Here is a 16,798-nt window from a genome sequence, read left to right as displayed (position 1 = left end):
TAACATAATATAATATAATATAATATAATATAATTCACATTTTTCTCAGTTACCTGTTTGTTCTGATCCTGCTTGGTGAAAAGCCTCTCTCTGATTCCTGATTTTCTCTCAGTTGTCAATCCGTTATTTTGAAATGCGTGTGACGTCACGGAGTCAGTTTCCTCTGCGGTCAGCGTTTGGTTTGGATGGAAGTTAGTTTTCGGTTTTGCCAGATGAACGTTAGGATTATTTTTTAGCCGTTTACAGGAACACTTTGCAAAAAAAAAACTTAAAAAAAACTATAAAGTAACAAACAAAGACTTACAAGTAAAATCTGTCCGAGGAGACACCGAGCAGCGCGAGGAAAACAAAACTCGTCAAGCAGAACTACTTCCTCGAACTGACAGTCACATGACCTCAGTTAGCCAATGAGGAAACATAACAAGTGAATCTGCTGCTAAATCGAGACCAGGCAGGTTTGTATAAAAGTCTCATGTCTCTCATTTGTTCCTGTTATTCAAACTCACAAATACTCAAATACTCCCTTAATCTCATCTCCCACTCCCACGTACACACACACACACAGACACACACACACACACACACACACACACACAGACATGTATGTTTAATCTATTTAATTTATCGCACTGTACATTTTTATACCTTATACAGTCATATTTTTTCTTGTGCTATTCTTGTTTTTAACTGGTAATAGCACTGCTTGTATATATGGAGGGCTTTAAAAAAAAAGCCCTCAAAACCCACCTATTCACTCTTGCTTTTGACCTCTAATCTTCTACTCCTCCCCTCTCCCCCTTTCCTGCCTCTCGTCTCACAACTCACACTTTTTTTTTATATATTTCCTTTTCTCATCTATTTTTTTTTATCTTTTATATATATCTCTATTAAAATTGTTTTATCCTGTGTTTGTAAAGCGTCTTTGAGCACTGAGAAAAGCGCTATATAAATGTATTGTATTATTATTATTATTATTATTATTACGATTATTGTCTATTTAGCTATTGCTTGTGTCTGTATATTGCGCTATTTGCACCGCACCAATGTATCAAGCTAAATTCCTCATATTATGTACCTCTAGGTCTACCGATCTGAATCTGAACCTGAATCTAAAGCTTATAGAATAGGCTAGAAACTCAAAAAAAAAAAAAAAAAAAAAAAAAAGAATCGAATAAACTACTGCTACTAGATACAGGTCATTTGAAACAGGAGTTGATTTTATTATCCTTGCTGCTCTTTTTTCTTTTTAAACTCAAAAGTTTTACACAGAAATGACCGAAGTTTTTCTGTTTGCATTTTTTCTGAAGTCACAACTGGCCAACAATAAGAAGAATGTAAACTTGATGAAATCATATAATGAAACGTCAACAGAGATAAACTGAAATGCATAGCTAGTGCATTCTTATATTAATATATTTTTGTATTATTTCCCAAATTTTCCTTTTTCCTTAGGCTATTCCTCTTTTTTTAAAACATTTTTTTTTTACTGTTTTTACTGATTTTTCTGTACATGTGATGTACTTGTAAATCTTTCTTTTTCTGTGTATATTTTTCTCAATACATTTTACATATAGATCATTTTAATAATATTAGAAACAAATGAAAAAAAGAAAATAAGTGAATGAATTAAAAAATAATTATAATTACGTTAAACGATTAAATACTTTTTTTTTTTTTTTTTTTTTATCCTGCAGCCCCATCTAGTGACTTCACCTGAACATAAAAAAGTTGCCGTTTACGTACGAGCTGGAACATCCAAAACGTCACCACGTAAAGAGGAAGTTGGCGTTACGTTAGCTGACGTCGGTAATGTTGTCATATCGCTGCTGTACTGCTAAAGCTTTGGCGGAAAGCAGCTTCTGCCGGTACCGGAGTTGATACAGATGTACTTCTAAAAATTTGCATTTAATTTCCATCAGCCGGACAGCAGCCGTCTGTCTGTCTGCTGCCTGACGAGCCGGCCGCGAGCTTCATGACTGTCTGACGAGGAGAAACCTGGCAGGAGCTAACTAGCTAGCCGGCTAGCTAGGAGTTTAGGTGGCTCTACCAGCTGACATTAGGTTGGTAATGTTGTTCCCACAGAGGCGCCGCGCGTGCCGTTTTATCTTTCTGTTTGCACTAATACAGAATTGTCTTGTTAATTTATCGAAATACTGAATTACAAGATCGCTTGGTCCCATTTGCTTTGCTGGAGGCTAGCTGTAGATGAAGCATCCTTGCTAAAGCTGCTTCTCAGCAGGTTCCCCCTCCAGTCCTGGTTATGTACCGACGTCACGCTGAACTCCATTTAAAAATGTCTCGGTTTAGTTTGGCCCTGGTTATCGGAAAGCATACATATGAGGTAGAACATAACTTGAGACCTTTTTGGAACCTGGAGGGTCTCCTGGTAAATTCGGCACACAAGTAATCCACCAAGTAGCACTTAGGTTCAATAAAACCACAACTTTCAGAATTGACTTGCTAGCGAGCCACAACTTTGCATTTCAGTGAAAGGAGACGGGGACTAATCGGCCAACCGGTTATAAAGGTTGACATTTCATTAATATGAAGTGCTGCTTCTTGGTGCATTATGTCTATGCCAAATCAACGAGTTTCTCCCAACAATTCATCATCAACAAAAGGTCGAGCCATATTTTGTGAGGTCTGCATCTTTGCCGATAAGCAAGGCCGCATTACACTGACCGAGTTTTAAAAGGAGTTTAGTATGACGACCTCTCCATGTAAAGGAGGGGTTCCAAACGATGTTATTATTCCTATAACTTAGTCTTTTTTACTTATTGTTAGGAGGCAGGCTGGCATAGCGGTTAGAGAGACTGTTCCGTGATGAAAGGTCACAGATTCAGTCTGTCCACCTGCTCACTGCAGCCTGTTCTGGAGAGGAGCATCAGATAAACAAGGCCTGATCAGGACCGGTTTCAGTATAATACGCAGTATTTAATATGAAGGGTCCAGGGTCCCAAGGTTGGGAAACCTGAACCAGCCTCTGCAGCACTGTTCCTGAGGTGAACCTGCTGAGTTTCCATCCAGCTGCTAGAGGCAGGAAACCCACCTGCTGGAATGGCTGGTGGATTCATTCACAAGGAACTGTTCACTAATTTACTGGTTATTGGTTATTGATTAAAAAAATAATAGAATAGGACTCCATATGATCCAGAGTCCAAAATACAAATGATGTTTAGAGTGGACTAACCTACCTGCTGCTTTAATTTAAAAACTCTTAAAACACTGGAGGAGGTTTGGACTTTAGTTTCCATCTCCTGCTGTCTGCTAAAGTCTCTCTCTCTCTCTCTCCTCTCTCTCTCTCTCTCTCTCTCTCTCTCTCTCTCTCTCTCTCTCCCTCTCTCTCTCTCTCTCTCTCTCTCCCTCCCTCCCTCTCTCTGTCTCTCTCTCTCTCTCTCCCTCCCTCCCTCCCTCTCCCTCTCTCCCTCTCCCTCTCTCTCTCTCTCTCTATCTCCCTCCCTCCCTCTCTCTGTCTCTCTCTCTCTCCCTCCCTCCCTCCCTCCCTCCCTCCCTCTCTCTCTCTCTCTCTCTCTCCTCCCTCCCTCCCTCTCTCTGTCTCTCTCTCTCTCCCTCCCTCCCTCCCTCCCTCCCTCCCTCTCTCTCTCTCTCTCTCTCTCTCTCCCTCCCTCCCTCTCTCTCTCTCTCTCTCTCTCTCTCTCTCCCTCCCTCCCTCCCTCCCTCTCCCTCTCTCCCTCTCCCTCTCTCTCTCTCTCTCTATCTCCCTCCCTCCCTCTCTCTGTCTCTCTCTCTCTCCCTCCCTCCCTCCCTCCCTCCCTCCCTCTCTCTCTCTCTCTCTCTCTCTCCCTCCCTCCCTCTCTCTGTCTCTCTCTCTCTCCCTCCCTCCCTCTCTCTGTCTCTCTCTCTCTCCCTCCCTCCCCTCTCTCCCTCCCTCCCTCTCTCTCTCTCTCTCTCTCCCTCCCTCTCTCTGTCTCTCTCTCTCTCTCTCCCTCTCTCTCTCTCTCTCTCTCCCTCTCTCTCTCTCTCTCTCTCTCCCCCCCCCTCTCTCTCTCCACCCCCCCCAGCATGGCTTCTCCATTCAAAATCCCCAAGAGGAAACAGCCAGCGGACGGCGGCTCGGCCTGCCTGCACATGCAGTCGCCTCTGTCCCGTCTGCAGGACGAGGCCGGAGCTTTTAAGGTGGTATATCTGTTCTGCTGCTTCTTTTAAGGTGGTATATCTGTTCTGCTGCTTCTTTTAAGGTGGTATATCTGTTCTGCTGCTTCTTTTAAGGTGGTATATCTGTTCTGCTGCTTCTTTTAAGGTGGTATATCGGACCTGCTGCTTCTTTTAAGGTGATATATCTGTTCTGCTGGTTCTTTTAAGGTGGTATAGCTGCTTCTTTTAAGGTGGTATATCTGTTCTGCTGGTTCTTTTAAGGTGGTATATTGGACCTGCTGGTTCTTTTAAGGTGGTATATCTGTTCTGCTGCTTCTTTTAAGGTGATATATCTGTTCTGCTGGTTCTTTTAAGGTGGTATATTGGACCTGCTGGTTCTTTTAAGGTGGTATATCTGTTCTGCTGCTTCTTTTAAGGTGGTATATGTGATCTGCTGGTTCTTTTAAGGTCGTATATCTGTTCTGCTGGTTCTTTTAAGGCGGTATATCTGATCTGCTGGTTCTTTTAAGGTGGTATATGTGATCTGCTGGTTCTTTTAAGGCGGTATATCGGACCTGCTGGTTCTTTTAAGGCGGTATATGTGATCTGCTGGTTTTAGGTGGTATATGTGATCTGCTGGTTCTTTTAACGTGGTATATCTGATCTGCTGGTTCTTTTAAGGCGGTATATGTGATCTGCTGGTTCTTTTAAGGTGGTATATCTGTTCTGCTGGTTCTTTTAAGGCGGTATATGTGATCTGCTGGTTCTTTTAAGGCGGTATATCTGATCTGCTGGTTCTTTTAAGGCGGTATATGTGATCTGCTGGTTTTAGGTGGTATATCTGATCTGCTGGTTCTTTTAAGGCGGTATATGTGATCTGCTGGTTCTTTTAAGGCGGTATATCTGATCTGCTGGTTCTTTCAACAGAAAAGACAGAAAGATATTTAATGCCTTTTGGAGAAACTTTTTGCTTATCATGGTTGAGATCAATAAACCTTTTCACTTTGATTATTATTAGTATTGATATTGCTAGTGTTATTTTTATCATTATAGTTATGTTCCAGACACAGTAGTTGGACTTCATTAATGCCACTTCTTTTTTTTTTTCACTAAACAGAAAAACTGGGAGCAGTCCAGTAGAGGCCGGGCTGACAGAGTGCATGCTGGGAACGGCCTCGGCTCCAGACTGGAGAGAGAGAGGTTCGTATCGACTCTGACTTCTTTAGATGAAAATGTTTACACATCATCATACAGAGAGATTCAGCTTTTCTTATCCTGGGCACAACATTTCCCACTGCATTGCTTCACCAACCACACTAGGGCTGCAACTAATGATTATTTTCATTATCGATTAATCTATCGTTTTTTTTTTTCGACTGCTCGATTAATCATTTAGTGTATAAAATGTCCAAAATAAAGACAAATGTCCATCACAGTTCAGAGTCTAAAGTGATTCTTCAGATTTCTTCCTCAGCAGACAGAAAACACAAAAGATTCATTTAATAATGAGATGAAACAGAGAAAAGCAGCAAATCTGTGAAGCTGGAACCAGGAAATGTTTGGTATTCTTACTTGATAATTGACTAAAACAATTCATTGATTATCAGAATTATAATTGATTAATTTTATGTCGATCAGCTAATCAACATCCTGTTTCAACCGGCAAAGTACAACATCGAATTATGGAAGAAAGAAACCATCAAAATGCCGTTTCCTTGTGACTTTAAGAGCAGCACTACACTGAAACACACTCTGGTCACTGTGTGTGTGTGTGTGTGTGTGTGTGTGTGTGTGTGTGTGTGTGTGTGTGTGTGTGTGTGTGTGTGTGTGTTTGTGTGTGTGTGTTGGCAGTGCGCCTGTCAAGCCTCTGCTGAGAGACGTGGTGAAAACGCTGCTGGGAATCGGCTGCCCAACCAAAGAGGACTCAGGCGTGTCAACAGCCAATCAGAGGCCCGGGAGGACTCTGGGGTCATATTCAGCCAATCACAGGGCAGATCACTCCGCAAAAAGCACATGTAACCACCAATCAGGATCTGGGACACAGACACGCCAACCGGGACAAAGACCAGCTGAGTCTCCCTCTTCCTGCTTATCAAACGGGTCAGTTTACATAATATCACTTTACATTATATCACTTTACATTGTATCAGTTTACATTATATCAGTTTACATTTTATCACTTTACATTATATCAGTTTACATTTTATCACTTTACATTATATCAGTTATATCAGTTTACATTATATCAGTTTACATTTTATCACTTTACATTATATCAGTTATATCAGTTTACATTATATCAGTTATATCAGTTTACATTATATCAGTTATATCAGTTTACATTATATCAGTTATATCAGTTTACATTATTACATTATATCAGTTTACATTGTATCAGTTTACATTATATCAGTTTACATTTTATCACTTTACATTATATCACTTTACATTGTATCAGTTTACATTATATCAGTTTACATTTTATCACTTTACATTATATCAGTTTACATTTTATCACTTTACATTATATCAGTTTACATTTTATCAGTTTACATTATATCAGTTTACATTTTATCACTTTACATTATATCAGTTATATCAGTTTACATTATATCAGTTATATCAGTTTACATTATATCAGTTATATCAGTTTACATTATTTCAGTTTACATTTTATCAGTTTACATTTTATCAGTTTACATTATATCAGTTTACATTGTATCACTTTACATTATATCAGTTTACATTTTATCACTTTACATTATATCAGTTTACATTTTATCACTTTACATTATATCAGTTTACATTTTATCAGTTATATCAGTTTACATTATATCAGTTATATCAGTTTACATTATATCAGTTATATCAGTTTACATTTTGTCAGTTTACATTATCTAAGTTATATCAGTTTACATTATATCAGTTATATCAGTTTACATTATGTCAGTTTACATTATATAAGTTATATCAGTTTACATTATATCAGTTATATCAGTTTACATTATATCAGTTTACATTATATCAGTTTACATTATATCAGTTATATCAGTTTATATTATATCAGTTATATCAGTTTACATTATATCAGTTTACATTATATAAGTTATATCAGTTTACATTATATCAGTTATATTAGTTTACATTATGTCAGTTTACATTATATAAGTTATATCAGTTTACATTATATCAGTTTACATTATATCAGTTATATCAGTTTACATTATATCAGTTTACATTATATCAGTTATATCAGTTTACATTATATCAGTTTACATTATATCAGTTATATCAGTTTACATTATATCAGTTATATCAGTTTACATTATATCAGTTATATCAGTTTACATTATATCAGTTTACATTATATAAGTTATATCAGTTTACATTATATCAGTTATATCAGTTTACATTATATCAGTTATATCAGTTTACATTATATCAGTTTACATTATATCAGTTTACATTATATCAGTTATATCAGTTTACATTATATCAGTTTACATTATATCAGTTTACATTATATCAGTTATATCAGTTTACATTATATCAGTTTACATTATATCAGTTATATCAGTTTACATTATATCAGTTTACATTATATCAGTTATATCAGTTTACATTATATCAGTTATATCAGTTTACATTATATCAGTTTACATTATATCAGTTTACATTATATCAGTTATATCAGTTTATATTGTATCAGTTTACATTGTATCAGTTTACAGTTGGTTTACAATATTATATATTATATCTATATTATATTATATATTACATCTCAATCGCGTTGCGTGGCCGTTAGACTCTTGGTCTCGTCTCCACTAGTAGATTATTGTTATTATTATTTATAAGTTTAAAAGCTTGTGCAGTTGTGATCTAAACAACACATGTGGTGCTGCAGCCGGGGGGGGGGGGGGGGTCTCATGGAGTGTCAGTTCTCTTGTTAGAGGACTGAGACTCTCGCTGTCGTTATTTGGTGCCACCAGAGGTCAGAGGTCATTGTTCACCTGGACAAACCAACTGAACTACAGGAGGAGAATAAACCGATCTGAACATGATGGAGGAACGCAGCCTTAAAGTGTGGCCTCTACTTGAACTGATCTGTCTGGGTGGGTGGAGGGAATAAATCAATGGATGGGTCTGAGAACCAAAATGACCCCCACAGCCTCAAAACACTACGGGAAACACTGCAGATCAGATAGAGTGCAATGCATTTCTATTCAGTTTCTGTCTCAGAGTCTGTTTTAGCCCATCAGGTCTGCCAAACTCCACTCAGCACCTGTACAAGCAGAGACCTCCATATCAAGCAAGCGTGCAAATTTAAAAGATGAACTGACCCGGGTCTGACGGAGGAATACAGCAGCTGCATCAGTGAGAATCCAAATTTCTTCATGAAGCGTTCTTAACAAAACGGGTTCGTCACAAAGTTCCCCACAGACGCAGATACAGATATGAAAATTAGGATCTGAGCGCTCTTTCCTACAGACACGCCGTCAAAACCCGACGCAGACGGACAGATTCATGTCCTCAGTACGAAGTGAAGGATAAATGCCGGTTGCGATGTCGGCTAAATCTTACCGAACGTCGTTTAGGGTGGAATTCATGTCGCTCGGCTTCGTCTCTCGCAGCTTTTCCTAGAGAGCTGGCTGTCGGTAAAGTTTGCATTCATGTAAAGCAGATGCAGCTAAGTGTTTTGCATACCGTCTGTTTCACTCGCAACTAAAGAAGGTTTTATTGAGAACAACATTTCAGTACAAAGACCTTGGGCTGGGCGATATGGACCAAAACTCATATCTCGGTATTTTTAGGCTGAATGACGATACACGATATATATATCTCGGTATTTTCTACACAGTGGGCTAAATGTTCAGTTGTAAGTAGGGCTGGGCGATATGGACAAAATCAAATATCATGATATTTTTGACCAAATACCTCGATATCGATATTGCGACAATATTGTAGGGATGACTATTGGTGCTTTCACAAAATATTTACACAATGAGATTTTTGATAAATAATCATCAGTAATGTGGATATAATGACTAAGTGGGTAAAGACAAATAATAGAACAGCTAGAACAGTCTGGTAAGTTCAGAAAATGACATCACTTTACTGTAATGCAGCCTTTAAAACCAGGAAAAGACACTTATGCCATATCACCATATTACCATATCCACAATCTAAGACGATATCTAGTCTCATATCAGGATATCGATATAATATTGATATATTGCCCAGCCCTACAAAGACCTTCACCAGCTTTTCTACAGAGACGAGAGAGACCGTCTGACAGCACCTGAATGTTCTGTTTCATTCTCTTAAAGCCGTTCTGATCTACAGTCTTCTGCTTAAATGCTTGAAATGAGTTTCTTAGACAAATATAAATAGTGAAGTTGATCCTATGTATGAATTTCTCTCCAAAGAATCTAAAATATAAGATAGTTTTGATTTGTTTAACAGTTTTTTTTGGTCGCTGCAGAATTCCATTTGTGTTATTTCATAGTTTTGATTCTTTACTGTTCTTCTAAAATGTGGGAAATAGTAATGTATGTGTGTCCAAACTTTTGAGCGGTAGTGCATACGGGTTAGGTGGATCCACATGGACCAATCAGATCGTTCCCAAAACAAACTCCATTATCAAAAACCTCATGAATACAAATGTACAAACACTGACAATGACTTGCCTAGATAAAAAGAGATTTGCTATAGCATTAAATAGAGATACAGTTTATATAAATGTCTTTGAAGTCTTAGATGTTTATTTGTTTTCTGCATTAGTGTGTCAGTAGACTGCTGTTTATTGTAAATGTTTGATATTCAGAAACTTTTCATTTCATTAGTTTTGAAAGCATCTTTGCTTTATGACTTTTGCACAGTACTGTATGTGCATCAGAGTCCCAGTGAAACTATTTTGAGAATGGAGTGGGTAATGGGGATTTTGATACAAAAATACAAGAAAATAAAAATGTTATTTTTTTTGCCATTTATTGTTCAATTGGTCAGTGTTTCTCAACCTTTTTCATATCAAGGATCCCAATTTAGTCCACATTTGATGAGATTTTGTCTCTTGGACCCAAATCTGAGAATATTTTTATTGTCAGATATGATTTTGTCCAGAACTCCATGACTGTCTGTATTGCAGGTAGAGAGATAACAGAGACACTATGATCAGAACAGTCATTCTGCTACATTCTCTAATTGTGTAAACTTTGTGAAATGAAGTAATGTTGAAGTGTAACACTTAATACATTTTCTGGGGACCGGCCGGATCCCCCTCAAGGACCCCTGCCCTGGTGGTCCCCGGACCCCACGTTGAGAACCACTGGAATAGGTGTATATAATTGCATGGAAAATCACGTGATTGTTAAGTTACCAAACTGCTGTTGCCTGTTCTTTCCACCAGATGGCGTCCTAAGCGAGCGTCAGACAGACTGCTGCAGCCCAACGGGAAGCTGGAGGGTCTCTCTCCACCACAGAAGAAGAGGAGCAGCTCCGAGTTCAGCGGTGAGGCGGAGATCTGAGCTTTTCAGTTTTCATGGTTTCAAGTCAAGTCCAAGTCATTAATGTCAATTCTCAAGTCTAAATGTAGAACAGCAAGTCAAGTCAGAACAAATCAAGAGTCCAGTATCAATTTAATATCTTAAAGAAAACTAAATATCTAGGACTTTTCAATGCAATATGGTTTTAATAGGATAAAAACTCGGTAAGAGCATCATGAGTTTGATTTCTAGAATCAGTTTCAACTTCAATAAATTCAATCATTCCATACAAATTCAGAAAACAGAATTTAAATTCAGTCGTCTGCTGGAACAAATCTCATCACTTTCAATCTGAGTCATTTACACAAACACAAGATCTCAAGTCAAGACTTTAGAAACCTTTTCAAGTCATCAGAGTACAAGTCAGAGTCAAGTCCCAAGTCACCAGAACCCAAGTCAAGTCAAGTCTCAAGTCACCAGAACCCAAGTCAGAGTCGAGTCCCAAGTCACCAGAACCCAAGTCAGAGTCAAGTCTCAAGTCTTCTCTTCATGCGTCAAGTGTCACACGATTACAACTGTGACTCGAGTCCAAGTCATGTGACTCAAGTCCCCACCTCTGTTTCCAGGTTTTGAAAAGTCTGGATGAAACGTGGATATGAACTGTGCATATATAAAACGTGTTGTATGTTTTCCCTCCAGATTCAGTCTTGTCCATCAAAGGCAGTTCTGTCGAGTCGGTGGACTCGCTCCTGGACCTGGAGGATCCTGGGAGCTGGGAGTCCAGGAGGGCCACAGCAGAGCTGGACCGTCCTGAGGTGAGAGGGGCTGGACTCGGCTCGACCGCAAAGTAAACGATGTAAACACGGCCTTCTCTTGTTTGGTATTACGGCTGCGTATTGAGAAGCGGTTCCAGTTTGGTCCTGGTTCCAAATTCACCAGAATCGATAAGTGGTTCCTCCTTTCAGTCATTACAGTTTTTTCCTGATTGCTTAGGCACTATCTTTGAAACTATCGGCTATTTTTGCAAAACTCCACACACTAACCACAAAACCTTACACCAAACCAGCAAAACATCATACATCTCTTGCAAAAGCAAACAATTCTTGCAAAACTCTTCAAACTCTTTTTAAAAAAGTGTGTTTTTGTATCAATACAGTTCACACAAACCATCATTTGAATAAACACATGAAGCACCAACTACACACTGATAGTATAAAAGAAAAACACTTGTGGCTTTTGCTTTTTCTGTGTGCAGGGCAGAGCAGTTTGCAATAAAGTTTTGTCATACATGTAGTAAACACACATACACACAGGTATCCAAATGTGTAAAGTATGGATGTGTATTCCAAACATAACACACTATCAATACAAATGAGGGGAAAAAGTTTTTGTTTTTTCTTCCTCAAAATGTTCTACAGTAAAACTCCTCAAACAACAAAAGCGCAGTAGAAGAAAACAAAAAAAATTCGGCTAAATCTCGCCTTCTTTGTGGGTCTGGCCATGAGTTTACAGTGTTGCTAGAAGTGTGTTATGTATTACTGTAAATTGCAAAGTGTGCATTCTGAGAGTAAAGCAGTGAGTTGTGTTTACAGTTTTGCAAAAAGTGTGTTATAAAATGACAAACTGAGTATAAAGCAGAGAAGGTGCGTTCAGTTTGGCTCACTTGGTAAATGCATCGGCTACAAGTGTTAATGGTTTCAGAGATAGAGCTTCAAGAGTCACTGTTAGTGTTTCAGCTTTCAGAAAAAACTGTAAACAGTTTGAACAGCTGGATGCTTCTCCAGTAGCAGCACAACAACCTTTTTGACCCTTCCGGTGCGCCGTCAGTCGCAAACAACAACAGAATTTGACGTCGACCTTGTCAGTCTTCTACAAAACAACAGACGCTGCTGGACACAGTTTCTTTAGAGTTCCAGCAACGGCAAATTAAAAAGGCCAGAGGATTTACAGCAGAGTCCAAGTGCTGTGAAGCCAATCGGCCCAAAAGTCCGGTTCATCTTGTTATCTCCTAGATTTGCTGCACTTTTTCTGCACTGAAACATCCGTCACTGCAGCAGCATCAGATGCTGCCTTCAAGTGCTGTCCGGAAAAATAGTAATTGGTAATAATAGTAATTGGTCTAACAATAAAGTTGTTCTATATACTAGAAGTGTTGCTGGAGCTTTGACCCTTCAAAGAATAGTAATTACCGTTAGAGCGCGCTGAACGACCCGATAAAGTGATATTACTCCAATTACTTTCATTTGTTTCACTTGTTCTTGTATTTTGTTCTAATGCCAAATGTTCCTCAGCTGTTTTGAAAAGTAATTCTTAGTTTAGTTTAGTTTTAGTTTAGTTTATTTTTTTTTTCTGGTCAATTTTACACAATATCAACTAATACAGTTATGAAAGTGATTTAAATAATACTAAAGCATCAAGAATAAAACAAAATAAACATTATATTATTATATTAACATTATATTGTCTGACCGGAAAAAAAAGGTGTAGGCTGAAGCCTAAGCTTATTGTGCCTACCCTTAATACTTAACAAAGCATTGTCCTTGCTCTACCCAAAATAGCTGTGAAACAAAACAAACAAAAAAAGAAATTATAAAAATAAATATATAGATAAGTAAATTTACTAAAGAAACACAACATCATAATACAGAAACAGATAAACTAATAAAGTAAGATAATTCTAAGACAGGAGTAGAAATAAAACAAACTTAACTTCACTAAAGCCGCATTTAGTCTTTTACCCCTGTGTTGTGTAGTGGAAGCTTCATCTTAATGACCAGAATTTGGGTTTTGTTCATTCTGAACATTTATTCTACTGAAGGGGAGAAACAGCGGACCTTGCATCCGACATCTTGAATACACAAGTGAGCGACAGAGCGAGGGCAGCTACTTCCTTGAAACTTCAAAATAAAAGCATCTCTGTCTGTAGCTTGAACAAGGCATTTCAAAGTAAATAAATCCATAGTAACATTGAATAATCATCATTACCAGGTTTCTCATGACGTCACATTTACTGTAAATACTATAACTGAAAATACTGTGAATAGTACATCTTTTACATTTCTTGATATACAATTCAAACTAAACATTAATTGCCTCATTTAATTGCTTAAATCAAACAATTCACAACACCCTGACAGTAGGAATTGATAAGGGAATTGATAAAGAATCTGAGCGATAGGAGGAATCGAAAATGGCACCGGAATCGGTACAATCCTGACGATACCCGGCCCTAGTTACCATAGTTACTTCCTTTGTGTGACTTTGTTTATTCACAAGAACCCTAAAAGAACGTCATGAATCCAGACGGGACGGCTGTACAGACGGGACGGGGTTCGTTTGCACCTGCGGTTCAAACTCAACCTTCTTGTTGCAGAGAGAGAGGAGCGGTTCTCCTGAGCAGAACCGGTCGAGGAGGACCCCGTCGTCTGGAACCTCTGGCAGCTCCTCGGACCGGACCTCAGACCGGACCTCGGACGACGACTTTGTCTCCCCGGACAGAACCGGAACCGGAACCAGAACCGGAACCGGAACCTCGGCGGACGCCCAGAATGATTTATCTTCCTCCTCCTCCATTTCCTCCGTCCTGAAGACGTCCATCTCGCCGAGGAACAGGCAGGAGAGGCGGCTGACCCTCAACAGGACGTCCTGGCTCGCCGCCAGAGGAAACCTGAGGGAGAGAGAGAGGGAGAGAGAGAGGGAGAGAGAGAGCAGGGCGTCCAGGTCTCTCTCCCTCAGGCTCAGGAGACCAAAACAAGCTCCGTCAGAGCCGAGTGAGTACAACGAGGACTTCATGAAAGAGCCATGAAGAAATCTTTAACTCTCTGTGTGCCTCTGGTAGAGTCTTGTGTCGTGTCTCTTCCTCCATGGTAAAACCTCCAAAATCAGTGATTCTGTGATCTGTTGCTCCAGACTGGAGAATTGTGTTTTTTTCTCTCTCCATTCACTGCCATTGTCTGGAGGAACAGTCTGAAAATCACTTCTAGCTCATAAAGGAACGCCGACACAGCAGATTCTGACGATATATAAAAAACTAGTGTGTTTTGAAGTGAATCTCTTTCTTTGTGTTTATTAAACCTTTCAGTCTGAACAAGTGGAACACCGAAATTCTTCTGACCAGATTTCGGTGTTCCACTTGTTGGTTTAATAACTTGAAGAAAGCGATTCACTTAAAATTAGGGCTGGGCGATATGGTTGAAATCAATATCATGATAATCATAAGGATTTTTCTCTATCAATATAAATCACGATATGGTTCATGTATGCAAAATCATGTTAAATAATGAAATTAATGTTCATGTCATTGAACCAAATGGTAATGTTAGGTGTGATGTCAAACAAAACAGAAATATTCAAATAATATTCCTACCATACCTCATTTTATGAGAGTTTTTAAGTAAAATTTGCTTGTCATCATTAATTCAGACAGCAGAAATGTGTCACGATATTAAAATATCTTCATATCATCACGATATGATTCCACTGAAAGACGATAAACGATAATATTGAATTATCACCCAGCTCTACTTAAAATCACTTAAATCTGCAGAATGAGTAGTTCTTTTTTTATATATATTATCAGTCATTTGTTTACGACACAAACTCTGTCTTCTCCTTCATATACGATATGAGAAGGAAGATATTGTGTATCTGCTATTTCAGTGGTTCTCAACGTGGGGTCCGGGGACCACCAGGGGTCCTTTGGGTGCATTCCAGGGGGTCCCCTGTAAACTGATGAATTGTTAAACTTCATTATTTTGTCATTTTAGAAAGACTGTTTTGATCATAGTTTCTCTGTTATCTCTCTATCTACAATACAGACAGTCATGGAGTTCTGGACAAAATCATATCTGACAATAAAAAATATTCTCAGATTTGGGTCCGAGAGACAAAATCTCATCAAATGGGGGTCCGTGGCTCTAATGTGGACTAAATTAGGGGTTCTTGATATGAAAAGGGTTGAGAATCACTGAACTATTTGACAAGTAGTTTCCAAACCCACCATGTGTAGAATCAACACAGTGTTTCCATTACAAAGTCTTTTTTTATTCAGTTACGATGCTTTCAACTCACAAAAGTACAATTTATTCAGTTCATCTTTTGGTCAGTGGACCTTCATGCAAGCTCAGCTGAATAAATAGTACTTTTGCATCTGACCCATCGGGAGAAAAATAATTTGTCGTGGCCACGATTTACTGTAACGTGCACGATATGCAATTCAAGCTCTCGTTTTATTTTTTCACACAAATTGCCAAAACGTGCCTCTAAACAGTGACATGGTGCTCTGATATCTAATCCATGAGCTCTTCAGCAGCTTATAAAGAGTCAGTCACATATTGGTGATCATGTTTAAATGTGGCCTGTCCTGGGTGTGTTGCAGCACCTGATTGTGTTTACATGGCCTGAAGGTTAAGTGGATAAATATGATGCAATATTTGGGGGATTTGCCTATTCAGTGTAAACAGACAATGGATATTAACATACCAAATCCTTACTAGGCCTATCTGCAATACCTAAAAGGTTCCTTTAAGTTGCATTTTTTCCTGAACTGCACAGTTTAACGAAATCAAGGGAACAAATTGTATCTCGTGCGCATGAATGAACTAAAACATGACGCACGGTTAGGGTTGCAAAGGGGTGGAAAATGTCCGGTAAATTTCCGGAAAGTTTCCGGTAAATTTCCATGGGAAGTTAAGCTGGGGAATTTTGGAAATATTCCAAATTGGAAACTTTCCATGGGAATTATGGGAATTTATGGGAATTTATGGGAATTAATGGGAATTTATGGGAATTAACTGGGAATTGAGGGTAATTTAATGGAAAGGTATCATATCCAAGCATAAATATTTGTTTTGTTATAAGCAGACATCCATCCAAAATAATACAATTAAAACAGATTTATTTGTAAGTAGAACTTTATCAAGTGTTAAATATTTTATTGAACAATCAATTCTTTCATTGAAGAACAAAAACATGAATGTTGAGTTAAATATTACTCATCCCCCCGACCCAACCCATTCAAAAATGAATAAAAATACACAGGAATGCACAGTGCATGTAGGGGGCGTGGCCTCTGTAGCCCTGCAGTAAGCAGTGTGCTATGTGTGCATGTGATTGAGGAATAGCATAGATATTCAACTGTACTTGCATGATATCTGGTTGTTTTAGTCAGGATTATGCTAAAATATATTTTCCCCAACTATATTTAAGTTCCCTATTAAGAG

General features: G+C 38.5%; 1 protein-coding gene across 1 annotated transcript in view; it reads left to right on the top strand.

Moving 5' to 3' along the window:
* Positions 1 to 1,839: 1,839 nt before the first annotated feature.
* Positions 1,840 to 16,798, top strand: part of LOC139662363 (another transcription unit protein-like) — a gene marked incomplete at its 3' end in the record, with an annotated part of 24,743 nt that continues 9,784 nt past the window's right edge. The window contains exons 1-7 of the mRNA XM_071541025.1: positions 1,840 to 2,060; positions 4,023 to 4,137; positions 5,213 to 5,295; positions 5,947 to 6,195; positions 10,502 to 10,602; positions 11,277 to 11,392; positions 13,951 to 14,347. Coding sequence (XP_071397126.1) covers positions 4,024 to 4,137; positions 5,213 to 5,295; positions 5,947 to 6,195; positions 10,502 to 10,602; positions 11,277 to 11,392; positions 13,951 to 14,347 — 1,060 coding nt within the window. The remainder of the gene's footprint in view (positions 2,061 to 4,022; positions 4,138 to 5,212; positions 5,296 to 5,946; positions 6,196 to 10,501; positions 10,603 to 11,276; positions 11,393 to 13,950; positions 14,348 to 16,798) is intronic.

The sequence above is a fragment of the Centroberyx affinis genome, unplaced genomic scaffold, assembly GCF_046629955.1.
Source record: "Centroberyx affinis isolate AG114_WGS23_722 - 3 ecotype Tasmania unplaced genomic scaffold, CSIRO-AGI_Caff_v1 ptg003775l_1, whole genome shotgun sequence".
Lineage (NCBI taxonomy): Eukaryota > Metazoa > Chordata > Actinopteri > Beryciformes > Berycidae > Centroberyx > Centroberyx affinis.
Note: the sequence above shows the minus strand (reverse complement) of the source record. Positions and strands in the feature narration are given on the sequence as shown.